Below are 27,023 nucleotides of genomic sequence, written 5' to 3' on the forward strand. Positions count from 1 at the left end.
TTTATTAGGAATCTTTCCAAATGTATTTTCATTGTGTATACCTCCACGTCGTTTTACATAGCAGTAATTTTGTTGTACATATGTTATTATATAATTAATTAGACCCATTCGACGATTTCGTTGAGCAATTACCCCCTAAAATATATATAGATTTGTTGGCATCTCGTTCACTACCATAAATTTTTCCTGCTTTTTTAGCCATTGATCCTAAAAGATCTTGCGACATTTTGTGAGCGGATCTCAAAGATGAAGCCCATTCCTTTAATCCGATTTCATCCTGAAATAAAAACAATGGTATTTTTAAAACAGTTTAAATAAAATATAATAAATTTGAGTTTCTTACAGTGTTCGTTAAAACAATCCTACCATCTCGACTACCATCATTAATGCGAATTTGAATGCAATTTTCGTTTTTGTGTAAAATAAACTCAGATGAAATGTCCTCTACTTGGTCCATAAATATTAGTTCTGGCTTGTTATTTCCGCTCTCAGAGTGAAGTTCCAGTCTTACAAAAAAAGTAAACAGAATTATTAGAATTATTAAATATGGTACATATGCTTGTTCAGTTTTTTTAAAACAACAATTTTAAATTCAAGAAGTTCACTTTCTTAGCTTTTTACCAAAACAACGAATTTAAATGGGGTATATCAGATTTGTGGTCGAAGCAATGTGCTCAGCCCATAAAGTATATTTGTACATATATATTATTGATCAGCATTAATAGCCAAGTCTATATAGCCATATCTGTCGGTCCATCCGTTTTGTTTGACGACTAGTTCTCAGAGACTAAAAGAGGTAGAGTTACCAATTTTTTTTGAAGACCAGGGCCGTGCCAATCAGTTTTTGGGCCCGGGGCGAAGTTGTAAAACGGCGCCGCCACTTTATATTAAATTTGGAAGTTTCGAGTCCAAATTGTCGCCCCTAAATGTTGACGTCCGGGGCAAATGCCCTGGTACTACCCCATTTCGTCCTAGTTTTAAATTTATTTTTGACGTTGCGCTTTTTTGAGTTTATGAGTGAGTAAGTGGAGGAAATAATCTGATTGGGGCAATGATAATCCGAGCATAAAAGTAGAAGTAGAAGGAACGAAAGAATAAAGTTTCTAGTGGGTCTAACGGGACAAGTCAGGGCTATATACGTCCCCCTTGATCAAGTTGTTCCTAAAAATTACATCAAGCTGTTTTCTACTTCACTAACTAAGGATGGAAGGTTGATTAAAAGTAATCTACTACTGTAGACTGGCAACCTCACAGTTGCATCCCAGTTTAGGCCAAAAAGGGCCAAACGTTTTTCTGTACTGATTCAATAACGGTCCTGGTGTATGTTGTACTGAGGGCACCATACACATGAGCCGTATTCTAAAATCGGACGAACAAGCGAGATATAGAGAGTCTTCGTTATATAGGTGTCATCAAATTCCTTTGACCACCTCTTTATAAACCCAAGCACACCCATGGCTTTATTTACCATGGTAGAAATGTGTTCAGAAAACTTTAACTTGGGGTCTAGTTTAACACCAAGATCATCAGTCAATGTAATTTCTTCAAGAGAACCGCCGCAGAGGCTGTAAGGAGGCAGTCCTTATATAAATGTCCTTATACTGGACACAGAGTTTAAAATCATCAGAATACATACGTAAGTAGTCGAGAGTTTGTTAATACTAAACGCAGGTCATTAATAAAGAGTACGAAAACTAGAAGGCCTAGATGGCTACCCTGTGGTGTTCCAGAAGTAACCATAAAAGGTAAAGAGAAGGAGTTTTTGAAGACGTGTAATGAGAGGGCTTTCTTTAGTACTTTATAATGAATGACTATTAACTATTAAAGTTGTATTTATTCCCGAAATAATAGAGGGCGAGTTTCCGCATGAAGGTGTCATATTGGCGAGAAAATGTAGCACTGTGAATTACACATCTCATGGTCTGCTGAAGTTATAATCCGGACGGCAGCGGAGTCTCGCCAATGCGAGATGGAGTTCTTCTAGGATATATATACGGTATAAAAGGCGTGTATTGTGTTTTAACACCGCAAATATGCTTACATAATATATTTTGAAAGTGTGTTGTATGGGTATTGTGTTGTATGGGTACATCATATTTTGCATTAAGTATATATATATGTTGGTAAGTATTTTTATCCCCGGTATTCGAAGAGTTACTGGGTATATTAAGTTTGTACGAAAAAAATGTAACACACAGGAGGAATTTTTTTCAACGCCACAAAGTATATATATTCAGCATCAATAGCCGAGTCGATTTAGCCATGTCTGTCCGTCTGACCGTATCGTTCTAAGTGACTTTTAAAGCTAGAGCCACCGAATTTTTCCCCCAGAGTGCTGTGATATTACATTGATCCAAGTGTATTTAAAAAAATGGCCCACTTCCTTCCGCCTTCTATCATATCAACGAATTGGGGTCAGATTGGATCATTATTATAGCCAGAATGAAGAAATTAATTTGCAGTGGCAAACCCCACCCCGTCCCGCAGCTTATAAGTTAACACATAAGCAATAACATGGGACACCCTAACTTAGCGCACAAGAAATGTGAAATATCATGTGCCGCCCTAACTTATCCAGTCCGATACGGAGGGCGCCGATGCAGTAGATGCCGTTGCAGCGGGCGGCTCTGTTATCTGATTGGGCGCCAGCGATCGCATGATCTTGTTTATGCGTAGGCGGCTCTTATCTCTTGTGAGCGCGGACGGCTCGCCGGCTAGGTTTCGGTGTAGGTTTAGAAGTAAGCTTTAGTTTAGAATTGGACGAATAAATGAACGGAGCGTTCACATAAACTCCGACACGAGTCGTAAAACGTGCATTGATATAATCATATTGTTGAGCCTTAAGGGCCAACGAAATAGAGGGCAATTACCCTCTCAACATAATCTTCGGTAGAAGACTCAGTTGCCAACCGCAACCACCGTCCCCCGCTACAAGAGCGGGCCACGGGAACCCGATCGCTGCCGCCGGAGCCAACGCAACGCATACCGCAGCTCGGACCAAAAAACGCCATAAAGTTAATTGGCGCCCAACGGGATTTAGGATCCACGTCCCCAAGAAAAATAACATGTAAGTGACTGTTCGGAAAAAATAAAGCTTGTGAGAGAATTTTGATCTCCCCTTCGCTGATCGTTTATGAGTTGGGACTACAGAAACAAGGTCGAATACGACAGCGACGAGAGCCTAGACTTATTGTACCAGCCACCAGTCAGAACAGTGCAGAATCAATTTAAAATGGACCCAGCCATGATAAAAGCGTTAGTAGAAGGCGCAATCAACACAGCCCTCGTCGAACAGGAACGACGACTGAGTGCAGAATTTAGCAGGGAACTCGAAAAAGTTAGAAATAGTGTGAGCGCTCTAACTGTAGGTGTCCCTCAGGTGGAAACTTATAAGAGAGTGACCATTGACACTAGTATAAAATGTGAAGTGAAACTAGATATCNCCAGTCCGATACGGAGGGCGCCGATGCAGTAGATGCCGTTGCAGCGGGCGGCTCTGTTATCTGATTGGGCGCCAGCGATCGCATGATCTTGTTTATGCGTAGGCGGCTCTTATCTCTTGTGAGCGCGGACGGCTCGCCGGCTAGGTTTCGGTGTAGGTTTAGAAGTAAGCTTTAGTTTAGAATTGGACGAATAAATGAACGGAGCGTTCATATCAACTCCGACACGAGTCGTAAAACGTGTATTGATATAATCATATTGTTGAGCCTTAAGGGCCAACGAAATAGAGGGCAATTACCCTCTCAACATAATCTTCGGTAGAAGACTCAGTTGCCAACCGCAACCACCGTCCCCCGCTACAAGAGCGGGCCACGGGAACCCGATCGCTGCCGCCGGAGCCAACGCAACGCATACCGCAGCTCGGACCAAAAACGACATAAAGTTAATTGGCGCCCAACGGGATTTAGGATCCACGTCCCCAAGAAAAATAACATGTAAGTGACTGTTCGGAAAAAATAAAGCTTGTGAGAGAATTTTGATCTCCCCTTCGCTGATCGTTTATGAGTTGGGACTATAGAAACAAGGTCGAATACGACAGCGACGAGAGCCTAGACTTATTGTACCAGCCACCAGTCAGAACAGTGCAGAATCAATTTAAAATGGACCCAGCCATGATAAAAGCGTTAGTAGAAGGCGCAATCAACACAGCCCTCGTCGAACAGGAACGACGACTGAGTGCAGAATTTAGCAGGGAACTCGAAAAAGTTAGAAATAGTGTGAGCGCTCTAACTGTAGGTGTCCCTCAGGTGGAAACTTATAAGAGAGTGACCATTGACCCTAGTATAAAATGTGAAATGAAACTAGATATCATAAAATCAGTACCAACTTTCAACGGGAATCATGAGGAATATGTGTCTTGGAGACAATCTGCTCTAGATGCATACGAAGTTTTCAAAAACTACTCTGGTAGTCAGACACACTACCAGGCTGTGGCCATCATTAAAAATAAAATCTGTGGAACAGCTCGAGCATTGCTCACATCGCACAACACGGTGCTCAATTCTGATGCAATCATAGCTAGACTCGATTGCACATATGCCGACAAAACATCCCTACGAGTATTACGTCAACACTTGGAAATGGTTAGGCAGGGTGAAACCGATCTAATGGAATATTATGACGAAGTCGAGAGAAAGCTCACGCTCGTCACTAACAAAGTGGTCTTGACTCATAATGAGGAGTCAGCTACCATTCTCAACGAGGAAATTAGGAATGATGCTTTACACGCATTCATAGCGGGCCTCAAGAGGCCGCTAAAATGGTTCGTTCTCCCGGCACAGCCCAAGGATTTTCCATCCGCCTTAGCTCTAGCTCGCGAGGCCGAAAATAGCATTGAGAGAAGCGCATTTGCCGCTACGTATGCAAAGGTGATCGAGGATAAAAACCATTCAGGCGACGGCAATAGACAGGGTCATCGGGCCCAGGCCAGACAAGGTAGAGGTCAGGAAAAGAACCCACATTTTGTGGGAAAAAGTAATCAAAATAGGCAACAACAGGGTGATCCTTTGCCAAAGCCAAACGATGAAGAGGCCCCACAACAAAACCAAGTGCAGCCTATGGAAGCCTAGGCAACAGACCAATTGGGGCAAACCACAGAGCGACGTCACACAGGACGAAGCTCAGAAAAGGCGGAACACGTCAGATCGTATATCTGGGCAAAGACGCCAACGGATAAATAATATAATACAGCAGGCCCCTAACCAAGGGGAAAAAGAAATTTTTAGGGAGCGCTCCCAATTGCCGTTCGTCGAGCGACAGTTGGCTGGCAAAACACTACAAATTTTAATCGACACTGGTGCGGCTAAAAATTACGTAAAGCCCATAAAGGAGCTGAAAAACGTAACTTCGGTCGACGCCCCCTTCACCGTGAGCTCGATACATGGCTCCAGTGAAATAAAAAACAAGTGCCTAATGAATATTTTCGGGCAAAAAGCCCCATTTTTTTTGTTAGACACTCTAAGTACGTTTGATGCCATTATAGGTTCCGATTTGCTAACGCAAGCGGGAGCGGCATTGAACCTGCGCAGCAGAACAATCAGATACGGAAACGCAACTGAACAACTTAGGTTCCACAACTGTGACAAAGTAAATTTCACCAAAGTCGATGACCTGGTGGTCCCAGGCTCGGTAAAATCCGAGTTCAAAAAGATGATACTGAAGAGAATTCAAGTTTTTTCGACCTCTAACGAGGCGCTTCCTTTTAACATTTCGAGGCAGAACAGAGTCTTTGAAGTGGGCGAAAAGGTTTACCCAAGGAATAACAAAAGACTAGGGAACAAGCTAACCCCGCTGTACTCAGAAGAACGGGTACAAGCGGACCTTGGAACGGCAGTTCTAATTAAGGGGAGGGTGGTCCATAAGGACAATCTGAAATAATTCAAACTTTTGTTTTACAGATTTAAGGTATCATTCCCGCAGGTTTGACGGAATACTCTTCCTACTCCCTTCTACTACAACTGCGCGGATCACCGCCTTTTATACCGTTAAAATGTTGGAGTTGTTCCCACATTCAGATATAGAACATAAAAAAATCCGTTGTCCGCTTTAATGATACATGGCCAGAAGCCTAGACTTCCTGATAACAGCATTAAAGGTCGTAGCAAGTACCCCCGACGAGTTGGGCTTCGAAAAAATAGCAGCTTGTAGAATCATAGACTGATTAACTGAGTACTGATTAACACAGAGGCACAGAAACAGGATGCTAATTTCGGTAGTCCAAATCTCATGATTACGATCACACTTGCCAAAGCGAATATCCCACTAAGACCTAAAATCTATTTTTACCGAACAGCTCACAGAGGTCCCAGTAGCTTATTTGTTGGGAGTATGTAAGAATATAAGAATTTTTCATTTCATATTTAAGTAGAATACTCCCAGGTTAAAATTATCTTTATGTCGCGAAGTACACGCCGGCGGCTCTGCTTCATGACGCACGCAACCCAGCCACCTGGCCACCACCATCCTGTTGCATCAATGCTGTAGTAGTGGACGATGGCATAATCATCATAAATGGGCAGCGAGCAACGGTCAGCGTTGACAATGGACCCCTAAGGACGACAAGAGAGGCCCACCTCATCACGTTCGAAGACAGAACCGTGATCAACAGCACCCTGTTCTTAAACCTCAACAAAGCATTGAGGAAAGTTCCAGGAATCGTAGCTTCGCCTTNTGAAATAATTCAAACTTTTGTTTTACAGATTTAAGGTATCATTCCCGCAGGTTTGACGGAATACTCTTCCTACTCCCTTCTACTACAACTGCGCGGATCACCGCCTTTTATACCGTTAAAATGTTGGAGTTGTTCCCACATTCAGATATAGAACATAAAAAAATCCGTTGTCCGCTTTAATGATACATGGCCAGAAGCCTAGACTTCCTGATAACAGCATTAAAGGTCGTAGCAAGTACCCCCGACGAGTTGGGCTTCGAAAAAATAGCAGCTTGTAGAATCATAGACTGATTAACTGAGTACTGATTAACACAGAGGCACAGAAACAGGATGCTAATTTCGGTAGTCCAAATCTCATGATTACGATCACACTTGCCAAAGCGAATATCCCACTAAGACCTAAAATCTATTTTTACCGAACAGCTCACAGAGGTCCCAGTAGCTTATTTGTTGGGAGTATGTAAGAATATAAGAATTTTTCATTTCATATTTAAGTAGAATACTCCCAGGTTAAAATTATCTTTATGTCGCGAAGTACACGCCGGCGGCTCTGCTTCATGACGCACGCAACCCAGCCACCTGGCCACCACCATCCTGTTGCATCAATGCTGTAGTAGTGGACGATGGCATAATCATCATAAATGGGCAGCGAGCAACGGTCAGCGTTGACAATGGACCCCTAAGGACGACAAGAGAGGCCCACCTCATCACGTTCGAAGACAGAACCGTGATCAACAGCACCCTGTTCTTAAACCTCAACAAAGCATTGAGGAAAGTTCCAGGAATCGTAGCTTCGCCTTTGCTGTCAATAACGGGGCACGGTGAAATCCTAAGCCTACCACGACTACAATCGATGAACGAGCACAATCTAAGGGCCATCCAAGAACTTAGAAGCGACATGACATCCGGTGGGTCACCCAAGACCTGGTTCATTGCGGTCAGCCTCAAGCTCTGTGGCCTTATCCTGTTGCATCAATGCTGGATTCGAAGCAACTCCTCAATCAAGTTGCAAAAGGTCATCAGAGAGATAGGTATCGCCGAGGACGGAGATGATTTAAGGGGGGAGTAGTTAACACATAAGCAATAACATGGGACACCCTAACTTAGCGCACAAGAAATGTGAAATATCATGTGGCGCCCTAACTTATCCAGTCCGATACGGAGGGCGCCGATGCAGTAGATGCCGTTGCAGCGGGCGGCTCTGTTATCTGATTGGGCGCCAGCGATCGCATGATCTTGTTTATGCGTAGGCGGCTCTTATCTCTTGTGAGCGCGGACGGCTCGCCGGATAGGTTTCGGTGTAGGTTTAGAAGTAAGCTTTAGTTTAGAATTGGACGAATAAATGAACGGAGCGTTCACATAAACTCCGACACGAGTCGTAAAACGTGCATTGATATAATCATATTGTTGAGCCTTAAGGGCCAACGAAATAGAGGGCAATTACCCTCTCAACATAATCTTCGGTAGAAGACTCAGTTGCCAACCGCAACCACCGTCCCCCGCTACAAGAGCGGGCCACGGGAACCCGATCGCTGCCGCCGGAGCCAACGCAACGCATACCGCAGCTCGGACCAAAAACGACATAAAGTTAATTTATATTTGTTTTTTGCACATTCTCTCATCCACACTCCGTTTCGTGTAGTTAGCGGCCTCTGCCGCTGCAGTGCCTCTGCAGACTGTGTCTCTAGGGGATGGGGTCGAGCTAGAGGAGCGTGTTGGCGTGAGAAGTGATGTAGATTTATATGTTGATGAAAGATGTAGGAAAAATGTAAAATTTGAAAAACCCGATGCGGTACGAAGTACTACTGAATACCGGATATACAAGTTGTGACGCCTAAGAAGCGTCTCACACATCGTTTTAACTAATATAATTTTGGTACTAACGATTGCACGTGTGTTCTGTGGAATGTTACTTGTGCACTGCACACCTTTGCATAGAGGTTCAAGTTACATGTTATTAACCAATTATTATAGAATCACGTGGTGTTAATACTTTTTGCCCGTTTTTGCCCCTTTTCAAAAAATGTTACATTTTGCAGATGCTTATGAGTTCACTCACGCAGCCCTGCTGGAGGTCTGGACCAACACCAATCGTGAAGCAGACGCAATTAAATGTTATAGTGTAAAAACTATTGACAAAAACTGACTAACTAAAGATTATTAACTAAAGAACTATTACAATTCAAACGAAAATTATCCAATTTATTGCTGAGTTAAACAAGTACCAAGGAAAATGCAATCGCACGTTGTAGCGATTCCAATCAAATTACTTTTAACCAGTTTACAAGTTCTAAAGTGTTTTAAAGGATCTTCTATCATAATTTGAATACACTTTTTATACCCGGTACTCGAGCTCTAGCTTTTCTGGACTCTGAGTACTAGGCGCTCATCAGGACGGACAGACAGACATGGCTCAATCGACTCCCCAATTGATGCTGATCAAGAATATATATACTTTATGGGGTCGAAAACGTTTCCTTACAAATATTGTATGCTAAATTATATCCTTACAATATACCCTATTTACTCTTCGAGTACCGGTTATAAAAATTAAATATTTAAAAAAATCGCAACAGTAATTGCTTTTTTTTTGACAAGAAACAAATGTGTTGTAGTGGTGCTATTATTTGTTTCTCAACTGTATGTATATAGCCTTATTGTGATACATATGTATGTACATACATATATACGCAATCTTATGTTTTCGTTTTTTATGTCTTTGAAGCAAACCGACTTTTTCTGATAGACTGAGGGCTTTACATTTTTTAAGATTTATGGTTTAGTATCCTAAATCTGATTGTATAGAACTTTGTTTATCTGAAAAGCTGATTAGTGTGATATCACATTAGCCTTCACACAGCATTTGGTGTCCTTATACCCCTTTACCTCTTTAAGTACCGGGAATAATTAACATTATGTATAATATAACATATAACATTATACGTACCGGTTTGGATATAATTTAGCATATTTTGTCTGCCATAACGACGCAAACGATCCTCCTAGTTTTTTAATATACCCGTGTAAAATGCAATCAGATTCCTTTTCGTCTGCATCAAAGTGCTGTTTTTGCTTAGATTTCTTTTTTTGTTCGATCTTATCGGTCTCAATATTGACTGATTCAAATACTGTTTCAGATATTTCCTGCTGCCACCTAAAAATAGGAATAACAAAAAATAATATTCAGAAAAACGTTGCAAATTTACTTAGTCCGACAGCGTCAGCACGGGTAGCTGACGCGGCAGAATTGGTGAATGCTGCGCGGGTAGCGCTTCACGAGCTGTGGGGCTGTCCGCAGCATGTCAGTTTATATTTTATATTTTGTTTATTAGTTCTACACTCATATCAAACCATTTAAAAGATTAAAATTGTCTCTCACTTCCATTGGCCGAAGCAACTGTACATAAGATAAACTAAATAATTAACATACCAAACCACTGGCAAATTATTTATTAGGTTCTTAATCATCTAGTTAGGTTAGGTTGAGGCGGTTGTCGAGATTCACAATCCCGACACACTTAGACCGTGTCAGCAGTGCTCCCATCCAGATGCTCTTACAAAGTTTGCTATCTTCTTGGGGCCTATGCAGAACATGTGTTCCACTGTCTCCTCCACCAAGTCGTTATAGGGGGCATCAAGTCTATTTTCTTGGTACCTATCAGCCAATGCCCAGTGAGGAAGCGAATGACTACGCTGCATCTTGTTCTGCTGAGTTTACACAACTCAGTGGTGCGCTTTTTTGAGATGTCTGGCCACGTTTGTCGGGTGATGCGACATCCCGTGACCATTTGTCATCTGCTGTTTCTTTGCAGGGTAAAGTACTCTTTTATTTTGAACTTGCAAGTGGCCATTGGCATACGTATTTCCTCCTTATCTTGATTAAAGGGGAGTGTAGTGCCGGATCTGGCCAACTCGTCTGCTATACAGTTACCTTCAATGTCCTGGTGTCCCAGGACCCATATTAGGCTAATTATATATTGCCTTGCCATCTCGTGTAGAGATTGGCTGTCGCCACTGTGGTCGAATTCGACGAAATCGCGTTTAGAGATTTTAGTGCCACCTGGCTGTCACTATAGATGTTGAGGTGAGTAGCCGCGACTAAGATCTATTGAAGGCATCTTAGCGCTTCTTTTAAAACAATGACATCCGCTTGGAAGACACTGCAGTGGTGTGGAAGGCGAAAGGAATGCCTTATGGCCCCCGTTGGGATAGGTGTGCCTTCGAGCCATTCCTCTCTGGGGGGAGGGGGGGATTATCGAAGGGAGTGGCTGTACTCTCTGGGAACGCAATAATCATTCCTATGAGGAACTATATTAGTGTCCCTAAAGATCGCTGAGTGACCATATGGTCGTGACGTCCATAGGTCCGAATCTCGCAGACGTATTGCTGCCCTTGCTGCCTGTTGCTTCCCTGCAAGGTCTATGCCCTGCAGGCATAGGATGGCATTTAGTGCATCATTTGGAGTGGTGCGTAGAGCGCCACTGATGCATAGAGTGGCCGTTCGTTAGACTTTTTTCAGTTGAGCGGTGATCGCCAGTAGAGAAGTATTTGTTTGGCTACAGCTTGGTATATCCATTGAACTATCCGTGGGTTCATGCCCCATTTTAATCCAATGGCTTTTTTGCAGGTGTATAGGGCCATTGTGGCCTTCTTCACTCTTTCTTTCGTGTTTAGGTTCCAATTTAACTTCCTGTCTACCTGTTACCAACCCAAGGTAACTGGCACTGCCGCTAAAGGGTAACCTTCTTTTGTTTAGTGTTGGGGGTTGAGCGGCGGAGTTTTGTACTTGTTAGTGAATAGTACAAGTTCCGTTTTCGAAGCATTTACACCCAGTCCGCATGATTTTCTGCATTCTGACAATCGCGCTAGTTTGTGGTCATGAGATCACAGAGTGTTTGGGGAAATTTTTCCGTGAACATTAGGACAACGTCGTATGCATATGCCACTACTTTGCGACCCACTACTTTACTAATCGGTCTGAAGTCCGCTGCCGTCGAGTAGGAGGCTTTTCCCGCTTTCGGGATGAAGACAATTTCTGCTTTTAGCCATGCTTTAGGAATCTTTCCTACCTTTTGTATCTTCTTAAAGATACATTGTAGCCAGTTGATAGGCTGGTCTTTAACCTTCTGAAGTTGAGCGGGGATGACCTTGTCTGGACCTGGCGATTTGATCGGTTTAAATCTGTTCACCGCCCAGCAAATATTCCGTTTTGTGAGGAGGTGCAACATCGAGGTGGCTGAGCCTTCTCCGAGGCGTTCAGGTGGTTCGGTAGCTGTGCACCCTGGGGAGGGAGTAAGTAGGATGTGTAGGGACTTCTTACTGGAGTTGGTCCACGTGCCATCTTTACTCTTGATGGAATACATTGATTCGCATCTGTTAGATAATATTCGCAATATTTTTATACCCGGTACTCGAAGAGTAAATAGGGTTTATTGTATTTGTGGGGAATAACGGATGTATGTAACGCATAAAAGGAAACGTTTCCGACCCCATAAAGGTTATATATTCTTGATCAGCATCAATAGCAGAGTCGATAGAGCCATGTCTGTCTGTCCGTCTGTCCGTCCGTCTTGTTGAGCGCCAGGATCTCAGAGACTATAAGAGCTAGAGCCAAAAAATGTTGCATCCAGACTTATGTATGCTCACACTGTTACAAGAGTATTTAAAAAATAATCCCCGCCCCCGGAAAAGGGCAAAAACCTCCCAAAGGTAACATGTGTAAAACGAGAAAGGGACGTGTGAGACTCTTCGAACGCGTCACAACTTTTACACCCGGTACTAAGTATCACATCTGTACCTTCGCGATTTTTTGTCAAATTTTACATTTTTTCTTAATCTGTCATTTACATCTACAGCACTTCTCACGCCAACACGCTCCTTTAGCACGCCCCCTTCCCTAGAGCCGCACACTGCAGAGTCAGTGGCAGCCCACTGAGCGAAGCAGAGTGTGAATGAGAGAATGTGAAAAAATACAACAAAATCTGCTGGACGGCGTTTAGCCACTGCAAATTAATTTCTTCATTCTGGCTATAATAATGATACTAGCCCAATTCGATGATCTGATAGATATGGTCATTCCCTACGGAATGGCGTTTCAAGTTTTCTTTTATCTTTAAAATTGTAGCTTTGGGAGGTTTTCGCGCTTTTGCGGGGGCGGAAGGGGGCGGCTATCGTTTTTGAAATACACTTGTAACAGTGTGGTGGCTCTAGCTTTTATAGCCTCTGAGATCCAGGCGATCAACAAGACAAGGCAACAAGGCGGACAGACAGACATGGCTCTATCGACTCGGCTATTCATGCTGATCAAGAATTTTATGGAGTCGGAAAAGTATTCTTCTGTCGTCACATACAACCGTTATTCGCACAAATACAAAAAAACCTTATTTACTCTTCGAGTACCGCAATATTCTATACAATTTATTATTCAGCTAAGAAATCATACTCTCCGGTTATGCGTTTTTGGATTTATCGTATGCTCAAAGTTGTTTATAATAAATATTTTCCTTGTAATAGGATAGGGGAACAATTTTAAAATACCTTTTTAACAGCGGGAAATCGCAGAAATATGGATGTAAGAGTCTGCGGTTTAGGTGCTCATCAGTACGGACAGTACAGTATTTTTAATGTTGTCACACCGAGATTTACAAAACCCAATAATTTAGAGAAAGAGTTGAGGAAAAATCGAACAATTAAATTTCTTCACAATACTTTGTTTCATTAAATGACTATAATATTTTATTAGCGAAACAATGAATTTTTAAGTCCTGCAAATCTCTATTCCTCAATATAAAAGCAGTTATAAATCAGATTATAAAGCATATAAGAATCGATGGTGTATCGGGATTTGTTTTACAAGTTACAGCTTACCTTTCAGATATGGTCAACGAAAAAAGCTTGTACAGATCTTGGTCGGTATCATTTAACTTAATGCCCTTCGTGTCTTCTTCATCAAAAGATCCGATGTCAAAGGCATCAGCGGCATTTACTTCTCCTCGTGGAGGTACTAATGGTGGAGTATATTTTTGAATGTAAACTTGGTGCCAGTCGATTCCACAAAAAAAATTGTGCATTTTTACTTCATCGGCGCTTTTAAAATATACAAATCGATATATTTTTGTTAAATATTAAATGCCGTAATATCTCACCCATTTCCCATGCAACCGAGTCGTTTAGAAACCTCCCTTTGAAGTAACATTTCCAACAAATTTTTTAACTCAACAGAAAATGATTCAGGAAGTTCAACATTCTGTCAAAGAAACAATATACATATGTATTCGAATTTTACAAAACAATATTTCACATCAAAAACAGTGTACAAATTTTTGCTTTTATATAAAAACCCAATAATGAATATAATGAGACATTCTTAGTTCCGAAGTTTTAGCAGATCGGTACACAATTTATAGGAATGATCGTTCGTCTCGACGTGGAGGAGGGGTTCTGATTGCAGTGGACTCTTACTTCACGTCGAAGCTTTTCATAGTCCAGGTTTCACCAGACCTGGAATTCCTCTGTGTCAGACTGATTCTTCCCGACCAGTCTATTTCCGACTTCGGATGTCTTGATATACGAGCAGCACTTGTCCACTTCACTCTCGCTTGCAATCTGATCTTCAGTCATAGTGCTGTGCAAGTATGTTACACCTTAATGCCTCGAAGTGCAAAGTAATGACTTTTCATCTCTCCAGCCCCTTCCTGGCTTCTTACACCCTCTGCGGTAGTTCTCTCGAGAGAATTAAATAAGTTGATGATCTTGGTGTTAAACTAGACCCCAAGTTAAAGCTTTCTGAACACATTTCTACCATGGTAAATAAAGCCATGGGTGTGCTTGGGTTTATAAAGAGGCGGTCAAAGGAATTTGATGACCCCTATATAACGAAGACTTTCTAAATCTCGCTTGTTCGTCCGATTTTAGAATACGGCTCATGTGTATGGTGTATGGTCTTCGGTTAACGAGTCAAAGAACCTTGTGCCCATATCACGACATGATTTTATTGATGGCTTATTAGACCTGTCTCTGTCTCAAGTCAACCATGTAAACAACTCTTTGGGTCGATTGCTTGATCTGTGCTTTGTCTCGGATCCGACCGTAGCGTTGTTAACACGAGCACTCACGCTCACTATACCTGAAGACTGCTATCATCCTACTTTCGAAGTGTCGCTAGATATTGGACCTACTGTATCGGATCGTGCGGGTAGGCTTTCTGAACTCGTCCGCTGCTTTCGTAAAGCCGAGTTTACGAGGCTCAATAACTTAATTAGGGATTTTGATTGACGTCATTGAAGGCACAAACATTTTTTACAATGCACTTGACACAATTGTTGACACGAGTGTCCCACTCTCATGTCCGACTAGATCTGCGAAACCTCCTTGGTTGACCAAAGAGTTATCCAGTCTAAAGAACCTAAAATCGAGACTATTTAACAAATCTCAAGAAGTTGGTTCTCCCTCTTCTCTTTCTAATTACTTAATAGCTCGGGCAAATTTCACTGTTCCTAATGCTCAATGCTAAAGGAAATACCTACTTCGATTCAGGATACGTTTTTCACAGGACCCTAAATAGCTTTACAGCTTTGTAAACAGTAAGCGTAGAACGTCAGCACAAATATCCTCGCTATCATTTTTAAATATGTCGTTAAACAATGATCAGGCAATCGCCGATATTTTTGCACATTTTTTTCAAACAACCTATTCACAGGAAAGCTACCCAGGTCATGTGTATCCATATAGTCTACCAAGGTCGAATGTAATTNTTTCGTAAAGCCGAGTTTACGAGGCTCAATAACTTAATTAGGGATTTTGATTGACGTCATTGAAGGCACAAACATTTTTTACAATGCACTTGACACAATTGTTGACACGAGTGTCCCACTCTCATGTCCGACTAGATCTGCGAAACCTCCTTGGTTGACCAAAGAGTTATCCAGTCTAAAGAACCTAAAATCGAGACTATTTAACAAATCTCAAGAAGTTGGTTCTCCCTCTTCTCTTTCTAATTACTTAATAGCTCGGGCAAATTTCACTGTTCCTAATGCTCAATGCTAAAGGAAATACCTACTTCGATTCAGGATACGTTTTTCACAGGACCCTAAATAGCTTTACAGCTTTGTAAACAGTAAGCGTAGAACGTCAGCACAAATATCCTCGCTATCATTTTTAAATATGTCGTTAAACAATGATCAGGCAATCGCCGATATTTTTGCACATTTTTTTCAAACAACCTATTCACAGGAAAGCTACCCAGGTCATGTGTATCCATATAGTCTACCAAGGTCGAATGTAATTTTGGGCCTTTCGTGTAATGAAAGCTCCTTACTTCATGAACTTCAATTAGTTAAGCCGGTATCATTCGATTCTGTAAACGACTCTCTTCTTGACTCGACCTTCTAGGGTTTCCGCTCCATCTTTTGAGATGGATTTCTAGCTACCTGTGTTCTAGGTCCCAAAGGGTCTTTTTCAAAAATTCCTTATCTTTACCTGTTTTGGTTACTTCTCTAGTACCACAGGGTAGCTATTTAGGCCCCCTACTTTTCACACTCTTTATTAATGACCTGCCTTCTGTATTCAAAATTCTAGAGTACTTAAGCTCCGTGTCCAGTATAAGAAAATTTCATTTCACTCTCGCTCGCAAACTGATCTCAATAGCTTTCAGTCATGATGCTGTGCAAATATGTTACAACTTAATGCCTCGAAGTGCAATATAATGACTTTTTATCGCTCCAGCCCCTTCCTGGCTCCTTACACCCTCTGCGTTAGTTCTCTTGAGAGAATTACATTGGTTGATGATCTAGGTGTTAAACTAGACCCCAAGTGAAAGTGTTCTGAACACATTTTTACCATGGTAAATAAAGCCATGGGTGTGCTTGGGTTTATAAAGAGGTGGTCAAAGGAATTTGATGACCCCTATATAACGAAGACTTTCTATATCTCGCTTGTTCGTCCGATTTTAGAATACGGCTCATGTGTATGGTGCCCTCAGTACAACATACATCAGGACCGTATTATATCAGTACAGAACAACTTTTTACTTTTTGCCCAGCATGGCCTCAACTGGGATGCAACTGTGAGACTGCCATCCTACCGGAGTAGACTACTTCTAATAAACCTTCCATCCTTAGTTAGTTTTAGAAAAATGCTTGGTGTAATTTTTATGCACAACTTGATCAAGGGGGATGTAGACAGCAATGACTTGCTGAGCCGCATAAACTTTACGAGTCCCATTAGACCCACTATAAACTTTATTCCTTTGTTCCTTCCACTTTTTAGATCAAATTATGCCTTACACGAACGTTTCTGGTTTTATGCTCGGATTATAATTCCCTCTATCACATTACATCCTCGACTAACTCCCTTCCTCTTCTTAAATCTCTTATACTAGCCCACCTCTCCCGTAGTTAGTTTCATTTTATTATACCCGATACTCGACGAGTAAATAGGGTATATTGTATTTGTGCACAAAGTTAATGTATGTAACACCCAGAAGGAAACGTTTCCGACCCCATAAATTATATATATTCTTGATCAGCATTAATAGATGAGTCGATTGAGCCATGTCTATCTGTCCGTCCGTGGCGGTCTTGTTGACCGCCTGGATCTCAGAGACCATAAAAGCTAAAACCAATTTTTGCATCCAGACTTCTGTATGCTCACACTGTTACAAGTGTATTTCAAAAATGAGCCAAGCCCCCTTCCTCCCCCGCAAAAGGGCGAAAACCTCCCAAATCTACAATTTTTTAGATAAACGAGAACTAAACATTCCGTAGTGAATGGCCATATCTATCAGATCACCAAATTGGGATCCGATTAGATCATTATTATAGCCACAATGAAGAAATTAATTTGCAGTGGCCAAACCCACCCTGTCCCGCAGCTTTTGTTGTTTTTTTTACATTGAATTGAGATTTTGAGATCATTGTGAATGAGAGATTCACACTCAGCTTCTGCTTCACTCGGCCCCTGCCTCTGCCCTCCCCCTGCCAATGCCTCTTCCGACTTTTAACCCACACCCCGTCCCGCAGCTTATATTTGTTTTTTTTTGTGTGCGGGCGCTGCTTCTGCCGCGAGTCTGCAGTGTGTGGGTCTAGGGAAGGGCGACGAGCTAAAGGAGCGTGTTGGTGTGAGAAGTGTTGTAGATGTAGATAATAGATGAAGAAAAAATGTAAAATTTGACAAAACACCGATAAGGTGCAGATGTAGTACTGAGTGCCGGGTATAAAAGTTGTGACGCGTAAGAAGCGTCTCACACGTCCCTTCACGTTTTTGTCTTGTTTTTCTGTTTTTGGTAATTTTGCTGGCTTAGCTATAGTTGCTCTAGTTTAGTTGTGTTTTGTTCTAATTTTCCTCGAATATTAGCCTAACATCTATCTTTCGTTCGGTTCAGTTAATCGGTCGGTTGGGCGGGAGGAGCGCTGCGTTCTGCTGGGTTGCGCGCGTAACAGGCTTTGGCTTGGTGTCGCATTTGCCACTTGATTGTGCAGTCATTGCATTTCAATGTCCAGACATAAAAGACTTAAAATTATAGCCGAACTTAGTTTCCCATAAAGTTTGGTCAATTGGTGTTAAGTCCACATCCAAATAACATTAGCCGAAACGATTTTTCCCAAAGAGCGCTGTTTACGCTAAATTAGCGCAAAGGGCTTATGGCCGCGAGCAAGTATTTTGTATAAGTAAAATGAATTTGTAGCATTAAGATATTAAATTGTTGCATTTACGACATACTCACAGAAGATTGCTGCTATAGAACATACATGTAATATGTGAATACGACAGAGAAAGAGGAAGAACATGCATGTAATAGGTGAATAGCGAAATTGAAAGAAGGAGAGTATTAAAATGATTGAATTCCGACTCGGTCGAACCAGCAGCACTTGGCTTTTTACTTCGAGATTTTATTCCGAACTGGTTGCGAGGAGTTGCGGAAACATTTGGCGCCCGAGCAGGGACTTCTTGGAAAAAGTTCACGTCCCATTTGAAGCTCATCGTTGGAGCTTAATTAGTTTTGGATTAATTACATACGGAGGCTTGGAGCTGCTAGCGTATTGGAAGCTGAAGTGTCGGCTCTGTAATCGGACTGTGAGTAGTATATAGCTTGGTGAGGCCAAAATAGCGGCACATCCTTTATGTATGTTGCAAGTCGATAGTAATTAAAATATAATGAAAGTTTAAACATTGGCAAATAAGCTGGTGGGTTAAAAGTGTTAAATAAGTACACATTGGTGCTTAAGGAAGTGTACGGCTAACTCGAGATAGTTAAGGTTCGAGTATATGCAAGTGTGAGTGTGAGTGTACTTGGTTCAATTGGAACTTAAGAAAATAGTAAAGGCAAAAGACACTGTCACACATGCATGTACATATGTATGTACGTATTTCAGAAAGTGCATAGAGTTCGTAACCTTGAACTGATCTTGGAATAGCGTGAGCAAGCGCAGCGGTGGAAAATAGTTAAAAGAAAGAAGCTACAGCTGTTCGCACGCGTATATGACACTATTAAAGGAAATACATACAGACATATTAAGCCGGTTTATTTTGCATTGCTTATCCCTCATAAGTTCGTTTGTTGAGTGATTTAATAATTCAGAGCCCTACGTTGAGGGCATTGTTGAAGTCAGTTAGCAATTTGGGTACTGCGTTTGAGTGCATTTTTGAGTCCGTGGTGTTTTAGAGAAAGATCGCTTTGAGTGACTTCACATTTTTGGCACAACGTTGAGTGCATTGTTTAACTGATTTAATTTCGGTAGCTAATTGATGGTGTGAGCATTGTAACACCGAGCTCAAATAGCTATACTAGGTTGTATTAACATTGGTTAACAATAGTGCGAGCAAAATGGCTCCAAAGAAAGGTAAAGTTTCGGACTTTAGTGTTTCGCGAGAAAGTTTGATGGCTTCATTAACTCGAAACAAGGCATATATTTCGGAGAAATGTGCCGCAATGGTTGAATCAGAGTTAGAAGCGCGAATGAGTCTTGTCGAATCAGTTTTTACGCAATTATGCAGCATCCAACAACAAATAGAAAATGATAGTGACGATGTGCGTGAATTTGGGACTAGACAAGAAATTGAAAATTTATATTGTGAAATAAAGGCTAAAATTCTGGCACAGTTAGCCCAAAAGGGGCCGTCAAGTGGCATTTGGTTCAAGTCCGTCTGCTAATTCTACGCTGTCCGTTTCGCCGGGAAATTCGCGTGCTTCGAAGTTACCTAAGTTGAAGTTGCCCGAATTTGGTGGAAAGGTTACAGAGTGGACAAGTTGGTTCAACACTTTTGAAACGTTGATAGAAACGGATTGTGAAGTTGTCGAACTGTCAAAATTTATCCACTTAAGGTCGTGTTTAGGCCCGATTCCCTTGCGTACTATTGAGTGTTTGGAGCTGTCTGCAGCAAACTACAGAAGGGCATTGCAGCTGCTTAAGAATCGATTTGAGAATAAGTCCATTATTGTTCGAGCCCATGTGCATGAGCTTTTTNTTTTGGCACAACGTTGAGTGCATTGTTTAACTGATTTAATTTCGGTAGCTAATTGATGGTGTGAGCATTGTAACACCGAGCTCAAATAGCTATACTAGGTTGTATTAACATTGGTTAACAATAGTGCGAGCAAAATGGCTCCAAAGAAAGGTAAAGTTTCGGACTTTAGTGTTTCGCGAGAAAGTTTGATGGCTTCATTAACTCGAAACAAGGCATATATTTCGGAGAAATGTGCCGCAATGGTTGAATCAGAGTTAGAAGCGCGAATGAGTCTTGTCGAATCAGTTTTTACGCAATTATGCAGCATCCAACAACAAATAGAAAATGATAGTGACGATGTGCGTGAATTTGGGACTAGACAAGAAATTGAAAATTTATATTGTGAAATAAAGGCTAAAATTCTGGCACAGTTAGCCCAAAAGGGGCCGTCAAGTGGCATTTGGTTCAAGTCCGTCTGCTAATTCTACGCTGTCCGTTTCGCCGGGAAATTCGCGTGCTTCGAAGTTACCTAAGTTGAAGTTGCCCGAATTTGGTGGAAAGGTTACAGAGTGGACAAGTTGGTTCAACACTTTTGAAACGTTGATAGAAACGGATTGTGAAGTTGTCGAACTGTCAACTTAAGGTCGTGTTTAGGCCCAATTCCCTTGCGTACTATTGAGTGTTTGGAGCTGTCTGCAGCAAACTACAGAAGGGCATTGCAGCTGCTTAAGAATCGATTTGAAAATAAGTCCATAATTGTTCAAGCCCATGTGCATGAGCTTTTTAGCATAAATAAGCTAAAACATGCTAATTCGGATTTACTAAGAGGATTAGTTGATGCTGTTAACTCTCAGTTGGAGGCTCTACGCTCATTAGGCAGTGAGATTCAAATCTTAGACGCGCTTTTGTTTCACTTAGTCCAAAGCAAGTTGGATGAAGACTCACTGGAAAAATGGGAGAACGAATTCGATTGTTCTCAATTGCCATCATGGAAGGCGCTTTCACTGTTTATAGTCAACAGAGGCATTAATCTAGCGGGTCGAGAAGTGAGAAAGACAGGTATGGTTAAGACTAGCAGCAGCGGAAAAAGGGGAAAGTTTGGCGGCCGCAGTACATGAAAATGGATCTTCATGCCACTGCTGCTCAGGTTCGCATAGCGTAAAGGTGTGTCCGAAATTTGCTTCTCTGACTCCTCTACAAAGATTTTGAAATTAAGAAACATGGTTTATGCTTTCGTTGTTTTAGCAAGCGGTATCGAACTAAGGTTTTTTCGGCGCCATTGTGCACTATCTGTAATAAGCCACATCATATCTTGTTACATAGGGAAGCAACCAATGGAAATGCAACAAGGGCTCTAGGCAATGGCCAGTGCAAAGTTCGCTTCTTACAAATAGAGTTGTTTAGCTACTGCCATTGTACTGGTTAAAGGTGCAGATAGTAGATTCTATAAACGCAGATGTGTTTTAGATTCAGGTAGTTAAATTAATTTTGTGACAGCCAGATTTGCGTCGCAGCTAAACCTTCCAGTGAGCGAAGTGCAGTATTCACTGAATGGTATTGGAAACTTGAAGTCCGAGGTTGTTGGGGAGATTGAAACAACGTTCAAGTCCAGAGTGACAAACTTTGTTGCAGCAGGCAAGTTTAGTGTTTTGCCGGAATAACACGGTATCATCCCACAGCGACAGGAGTCATAAGATCACTGGTTCCAAGGAAGGTAAAACTTGCAGATCCTTCATTTGATTCGGCAGAAGAAATAAATATGCTACTTGGAGTTAATTTGTTCTTTCAGCTAATAGTAGCTGATCAGATCAAAATGGGTTTAAATAAGCCAGTACTACAGAGATTGTTGCTAGGATGGATAGTGGTAGGCGAGTGCAGTCCTGACGAGAATGTAGCGTTGATTGTCAATAAACCTGACGGTCCAAGGCAACAGGAGGCTGACCAGTTGCAAAATTTGGTGCAACAGTTCTGGCAATGCGAGGAAGTGTCGCGACCCGGAAAGGTATTAACAGAATCTGAAAGGCTTTGTGAAGAGATTTTTGTGGCTACAGTGAAACGGACAAACGATAATCGTATAGTAGTTCGCTTGCCTTTTGCACAGCCACTGAAGTCGCTAGGGAATTCCTATAGTATCGCTTTGACTAGGTTTTTGAATTTAAACCGAAAGTTCAATAAGAATCCAGAGCTCAAGAGAGCTTACGCAGAATTTATCAATGAGTACCGGCAATTGGATCATTTAGAGGAGGTCGCGGCTGATAAGACGTGGTTAAATATGTCATGCCCCATCATCCGGTAATTCGCCCAGAAAGTTTGACGACAAAGGTGAGAGTCATATTTCGTATGCTGGTAGGACCAACGTTGCAACCAGATTTGTTCGAGACCCTTACTCGATTCCGGTTTTATCGATTCGTATTGACTGCTGACATCTCTAAGATGTATAGGCAAATATTAGTTGAGCCAAGCCACTGCAATTATTTGTGAATTTTATGGCGTAATTGTGGTACTGACCCAATTAAGGTACTACGCCTTAAAACGGTTACCTATGGAACCAATTCAGCACCTTTTCTAGCAGTTATGATGTCTTTACTATTTAACGGATCAATTTGGGGAATCATTCCCATTAGCTAGCGAAGCTGTAAAGCAAAACTTCTACATGGATGATATGCTAGCTGGAGCGAGCTCTTACGAGCAGCTGAAGGAATTAAAAAATGAAGTTACCGAGTTGTTAAAGTTGGGGCGATTCGAGCTTCATAAGTGGCGTTCTAACAGCTATTGTGATGGAGATGGTGCAGTCGCAGTAGAAAAATTAGAGCTCTAGGTAACAAGTTTCAATAAGTTTCAATTTTCGTACGTCGCAAGTAATTCGAAGCGTATCGTGTTATGATAGTTAGCACAGTTGTTTGATCCAATGGGATTTCTGAGCCCACTTTTGATTTTAGGAAAGGTTTTCATGCAAGAACTGTGGCTGCTAAAGCAGCAGTGGGATGCATAGCCAGCATGCATCATAGCCACCAAGCTATGCGCTGCAATGGCAGAAATACAGAAGCGAATTGGAACTTGTTCATGAGTGTTCGTTGCCTCGAGCTGTAGTGCCAGTCCATGCCGCGTCAGACAGAATTGAGCTGTATGGGGTTTCAGATGCCTCTTCTAGAGCTTACGGAGCGGCGGTATATGTTCGAGTCATTGATGAGCATGGAGACATTTCAGCAAATTTGTTGGCAGCCAAATCGAAGGTTGCACCTGTTCGAGTAATATCGCTACCTAGATTAGAATTAGAAGGTGCGAGACTGTTAGCGCAGCTTATGGCAAAAATCAAAAAGGTTACTTTACAGATTCGACAATTGTTTTGAGTTGGATCGCATCGCATGCTAGTCGTTGGACAACGTTTGTGGCTAACACAGTAGCTTTAATTCAAGAGCTGTCGAAGGCACAGGAGTGGTACAAGATAGAATCGAAGCAAAATCCGGCAGATATCGTTTCGCGAGGGCTGTGCACAAGTCAGGTAAAGGCTTCGTCGTTGTGGTGGCAAGGACCAGAATTCTTGCAGTTGCCTGATGAGCAGTGGACACTTGGGGAATGGCAAGGTTCAGAGGGGCTCCCCGAAAAACGAAACAACAAATTTAGCCTGCTAGCCTGTCCAAAGATTATAGTAGATGACATAATAGGAGGTAGCAAATATGCTAATGATTTTTTAAAACTAACGAGAGTATTTGGTTTAGTTTATCGTTGGCGTCAAATTGCACAAAAGATTGATTCGGCTAGAGCTAAAGAGCTAACGGCACTCGAATTAAAAGGTGGCTTGAATTATGTAGTATTCAATTTGCAAGCTTTAAGTTTTTACACTGAGATCGAAAAATTACGCAATGGCAAAATTATAAGTTCTTCAAAAATTCAAGCACTTAACCCGTTTATACACCAGTCTGAGGGTATAGAAATAATTCGTGTAGGTGGCAGGCTGTCTAGGGCCAAATGTACCATTTAACACCAAACACCAAATGCTTTTACCAAATAATCATATTGTTATAAAATCATTGTTTGAATATACGCATCGAAGCAACATGCATGTCGGAGGACAAGCGTTATGTACTTTTGTGCGACAGCGTTTTTGGGTCATCAATGCTAGAAAACTAGCTCGCAGCACGGTAAGGAGTTGCATTGCATGTTTTCGCCAACGTCCAATATTAGCTACGCAAATTATGGGTTCCTTACCAGCAAGCCGAGTGCAGCAAGGAGTGAAGGCCTTTGAACGTACTGGACTCGACTACGCTGGACCGCTATGGATGCACTTCAACCAAAGAGGACGGCGGCCTATCAAGGTTTATCTGTGCGTTTTTGTATGCTTTTTGAGCAAGGCTTGTCATCTAGAGCTTGTTCCAGACCTGAGCACAAACGCATTTATAGCCGCACTCAAACGATTTTTTGCTCGTCGTGGGATCAGCGCAGAGCTGTTTTGTGATAATGCCACCAATTTTGTTGGTGCTTCACGGGAGCTGAAGGCGATAACGGATTTGATCTGGAATGACAGTGGCAAGCAACAAATTGTGGATCAGTGCAGCCAACTCGGTGTCAGTTTCCATTTTATCCCACCCCGATCGCCGCATTTTGGAGGACTATGGGAGAGCGCGGTGAAAGTAGCGAAGCAATTGTTGGTGCGAAGTTTCAATAGCATAGCGCTTAACTACGAGGAATTGGTCACAGCGATAGCACAAGCAGAGGTAGTGATGAACTCACGACCGCTACACCCACTTTCGTCGGACAGTAATGACTACGAGGCATTGACGCCGGGTCTTTTCTTAATTGGTCGACCATTGAACTGCATGCCTGAGCCATTTGATGAGGACATTTTGAAGTTATCTGCTACTAATCGATGGAAAAGAATCGTCGCAGTACACCATGCATTTTGGAGACGCTGGTCGCTGGAGTATTTGACGTTGTTGCAGGAGCGAAGCAAGTGGTCTTCGGTATGCAACAACATTCAACCAGGCATTTTGGTCTTAATTGGAGAAGACAAGATACCGCCAGGACAATGGGCTCTGGGTCGCGTACATCAAGTTCATCCTGGCACTGATGGTGTAGTTCGTGTAGTCACCATAAAAACCAAATCAGGATTGTACAAGCGCAACATACACAAGATCTGCCCGTTACCGATTGGAGACAAAGAGTAAAATGGTTGGAAGGAGCTTCCAAGGCCGGGAGTATGTTTACGCCAAATTAGCGCAAAAGGCTTATGGCCGGGAGCAATTAGTATTTTGTATAAGTAAAATGAATTTGTAGCATTAAGATATTGAATTGTTGCATTTACGACATACTCACAGAAGTTTGTTGCTATAGAATATACATGTAATATGTGAATACGATAGAGAAAGAGGAAGAACATGCATGTAATAAGTGAATATCAAAATGTAAAAGAAGAATATTAAATTGAATTGAATTCCGACTCGGTCGAACCAGAAGCACTTGGCTTTTTATTTCGAGATTTTGATTCCGAACTGGTTGCGAGGAGTTGCGGAAACAAGGGCTTAGAAATTCTCCAATGATATTTTTATACCCGGTAATCGAAAAGTAAATAGGGTATATTGTATTTGTGCACAGAGTCAATGTATGTAATGCACAGAAGGAAACGTTTGCGACCCCATAAAGTATATATATTCTAGATCGGCATCAATAGCCGAGTCTATGTCTGTCAGTCTGTCCGTCTTGTTGAGCGCCTGGATCTCAGAGACCATAAAAACTAAAGCCACCATATTTTGCATCCATACTTCTGTATGCTCACATTGAAACCAGTGTATTTAAAAAATTAGGCCCGCCCCCTTCCGCCCCGGAAAAGGACGACAACCTCCCAAACATACAATTTTGAAGATAAAAGAAAACTAAAGACGCCATTCCGTAGGGAATGACCATATTTATCAGATCACCGAATTTGGATCCGATTGATTATACCCTATTTACTCTTCGAGTACCGGGTATAAAAATATCATAATTCCATTTCCAAGCCTCATATCTTTCAGAAACAGTTGGTTTGGTTCCAAGGGCCGCCACTAGTTCGAAGACCAAATCGGTTTTGTTTCCTTCGCCGATTACGCATAAGGTGCCTTCGCACCCGCCTTTTAATTCTTACAGCCACACCCTTTGAATGGCTCAATCTACAATCTACAATTACAGAGTATGTGGGCAAAGGTGGATGTGGATAGTGGGCCCCGGAGGACCAAAAGGAGCTCCAAGGTTTGTACGGCGTATGTTAGTGCACAGTTGACCTCATTGCCCAAATTGACCGGCTGTCAGCTACCCGCCGTGGTATTGAACTTTTCACAGGGATTACGTCCGCTGCACTAAGTTCCTGGACTTTTTCGCCGCGATATATATCGACAACCCGAGTCTGTCTCCAGTGGAAAAGCTGTAGAACTTCACCAACAAGACCCATGGCGATCCGAAAGACATGGTAGAGAGTTCACCGCTACTCGAAGGAGCTTCAAAGTACGATGCAAGACCCCTTGCCGCTCTTGCCCACTCCTAAGTCTGCACAGACAATTGGGATAGTATTCACGTGACTATCTGTGCCTCCAAGTTGCCAAAACTCACGCGGGCTCTTTGGAAAGTGTCAGTAACTAACAAAAAGGAATTGCCTCCATGGACGGAAATCGACTTCTTCCTTACACAGCGATATTTGACGATAGAGTCGAGACGTTGATATGCAATGACTGCATCATCAAGTGGCCCATGCGACACCAACCCAAAGCCTGTGACGCGATGAACCCAGCAGAACGCAGCCCTCCCCCCGCCCAACCGACCGCGGGGCGCTGCCGCATGACGCGCGGCGCGATTAGCCGAACCAGTCGCGAGCATGCAGGAAAGATATATGTTAGGCTAATATTCGAGGACAATTAGAACTAAACACAACTAAACTAGAGCA

At 42.1% G+C, this 27,023-nt stretch overlaps 2 protein-coding genes across 5 annotated transcripts in view; one reads left to right on the plus strand and one right to left on the minus strand.

Annotated features, from left to right (window-relative positions):
- The window catches only part of LOC117591298 (G protein-coupled receptor kinase 1), an 80,497-nt gene continuing 53,474 nt past the window's right edge, over positions 1 to 27,023 (minus strand). For 3 of the 4 annotated variants that reach the window (XM_034284499.1, XM_034284500.1, XM_034284498.1), the window contains 5 exons: positions 13,816 to 13,916; positions 13,538 to 13,756; positions 9,618 to 9,824; positions 344 to 506; positions 1 to 277 (listed from right to left, as the gene is read on the minus strand). In XM_034284499.1, the coding sequence (XP_034140390.1) occupies positions 95 to 277; positions 344 to 506; positions 9,618 to 9,824; positions 13,538 to 13,756; positions 13,816 to 13,916 (873 nt within the window). In that variant the 3' untranslated portion in view covers positions 1 to 94. Of the gene's footprint in view, positions 278 to 343; positions 507 to 9,617; positions 9,825 to 13,537; positions 13,757 to 13,815; positions 13,917 to 27,023 lie in introns of those variants that run through there. The other variant, XM_034284501.1, reaches the window with a different exon arrangement.
- LOC117591299 lies at positions 23,877 to 25,358 on the plus strand. The gene is made up of 2 exons (XM_034284503.1): positions 23,877 to 24,255; positions 24,329 to 25,358. Exon 2 carries the CDS (start codon positions 24,394 to 24,396, stop codon positions 25,276 to 25,278), a length of 885 nt encoding a protein of 294 aa, XP_034140394.1. The 5' UTR covers positions 23,877 to 24,255; positions 24,329 to 24,393; the 3' UTR covers positions 25,279 to 25,358.

Source organism: Drosophila guanche, unplaced genomic scaffold (assembly GCF_900245975.1).
Source record: "Drosophila guanche unplaced genomic scaffold, DGUA_6, whole genome shotgun sequence".
Lineage (NCBI taxonomy): Eukaryota > Metazoa > Arthropoda > Insecta > Diptera > Drosophilidae > Drosophila > Drosophila guanche.

What these genes read in the sequence shown, in the direction of transcription:
- LOC117591299 (XM_034284503.1), top strand. Translation starts at nt 24,394, where the DNA reads ATGCACTTCAACCAAAGAGGACGGCGGCCTATCAAGGTTTATCTGTGC.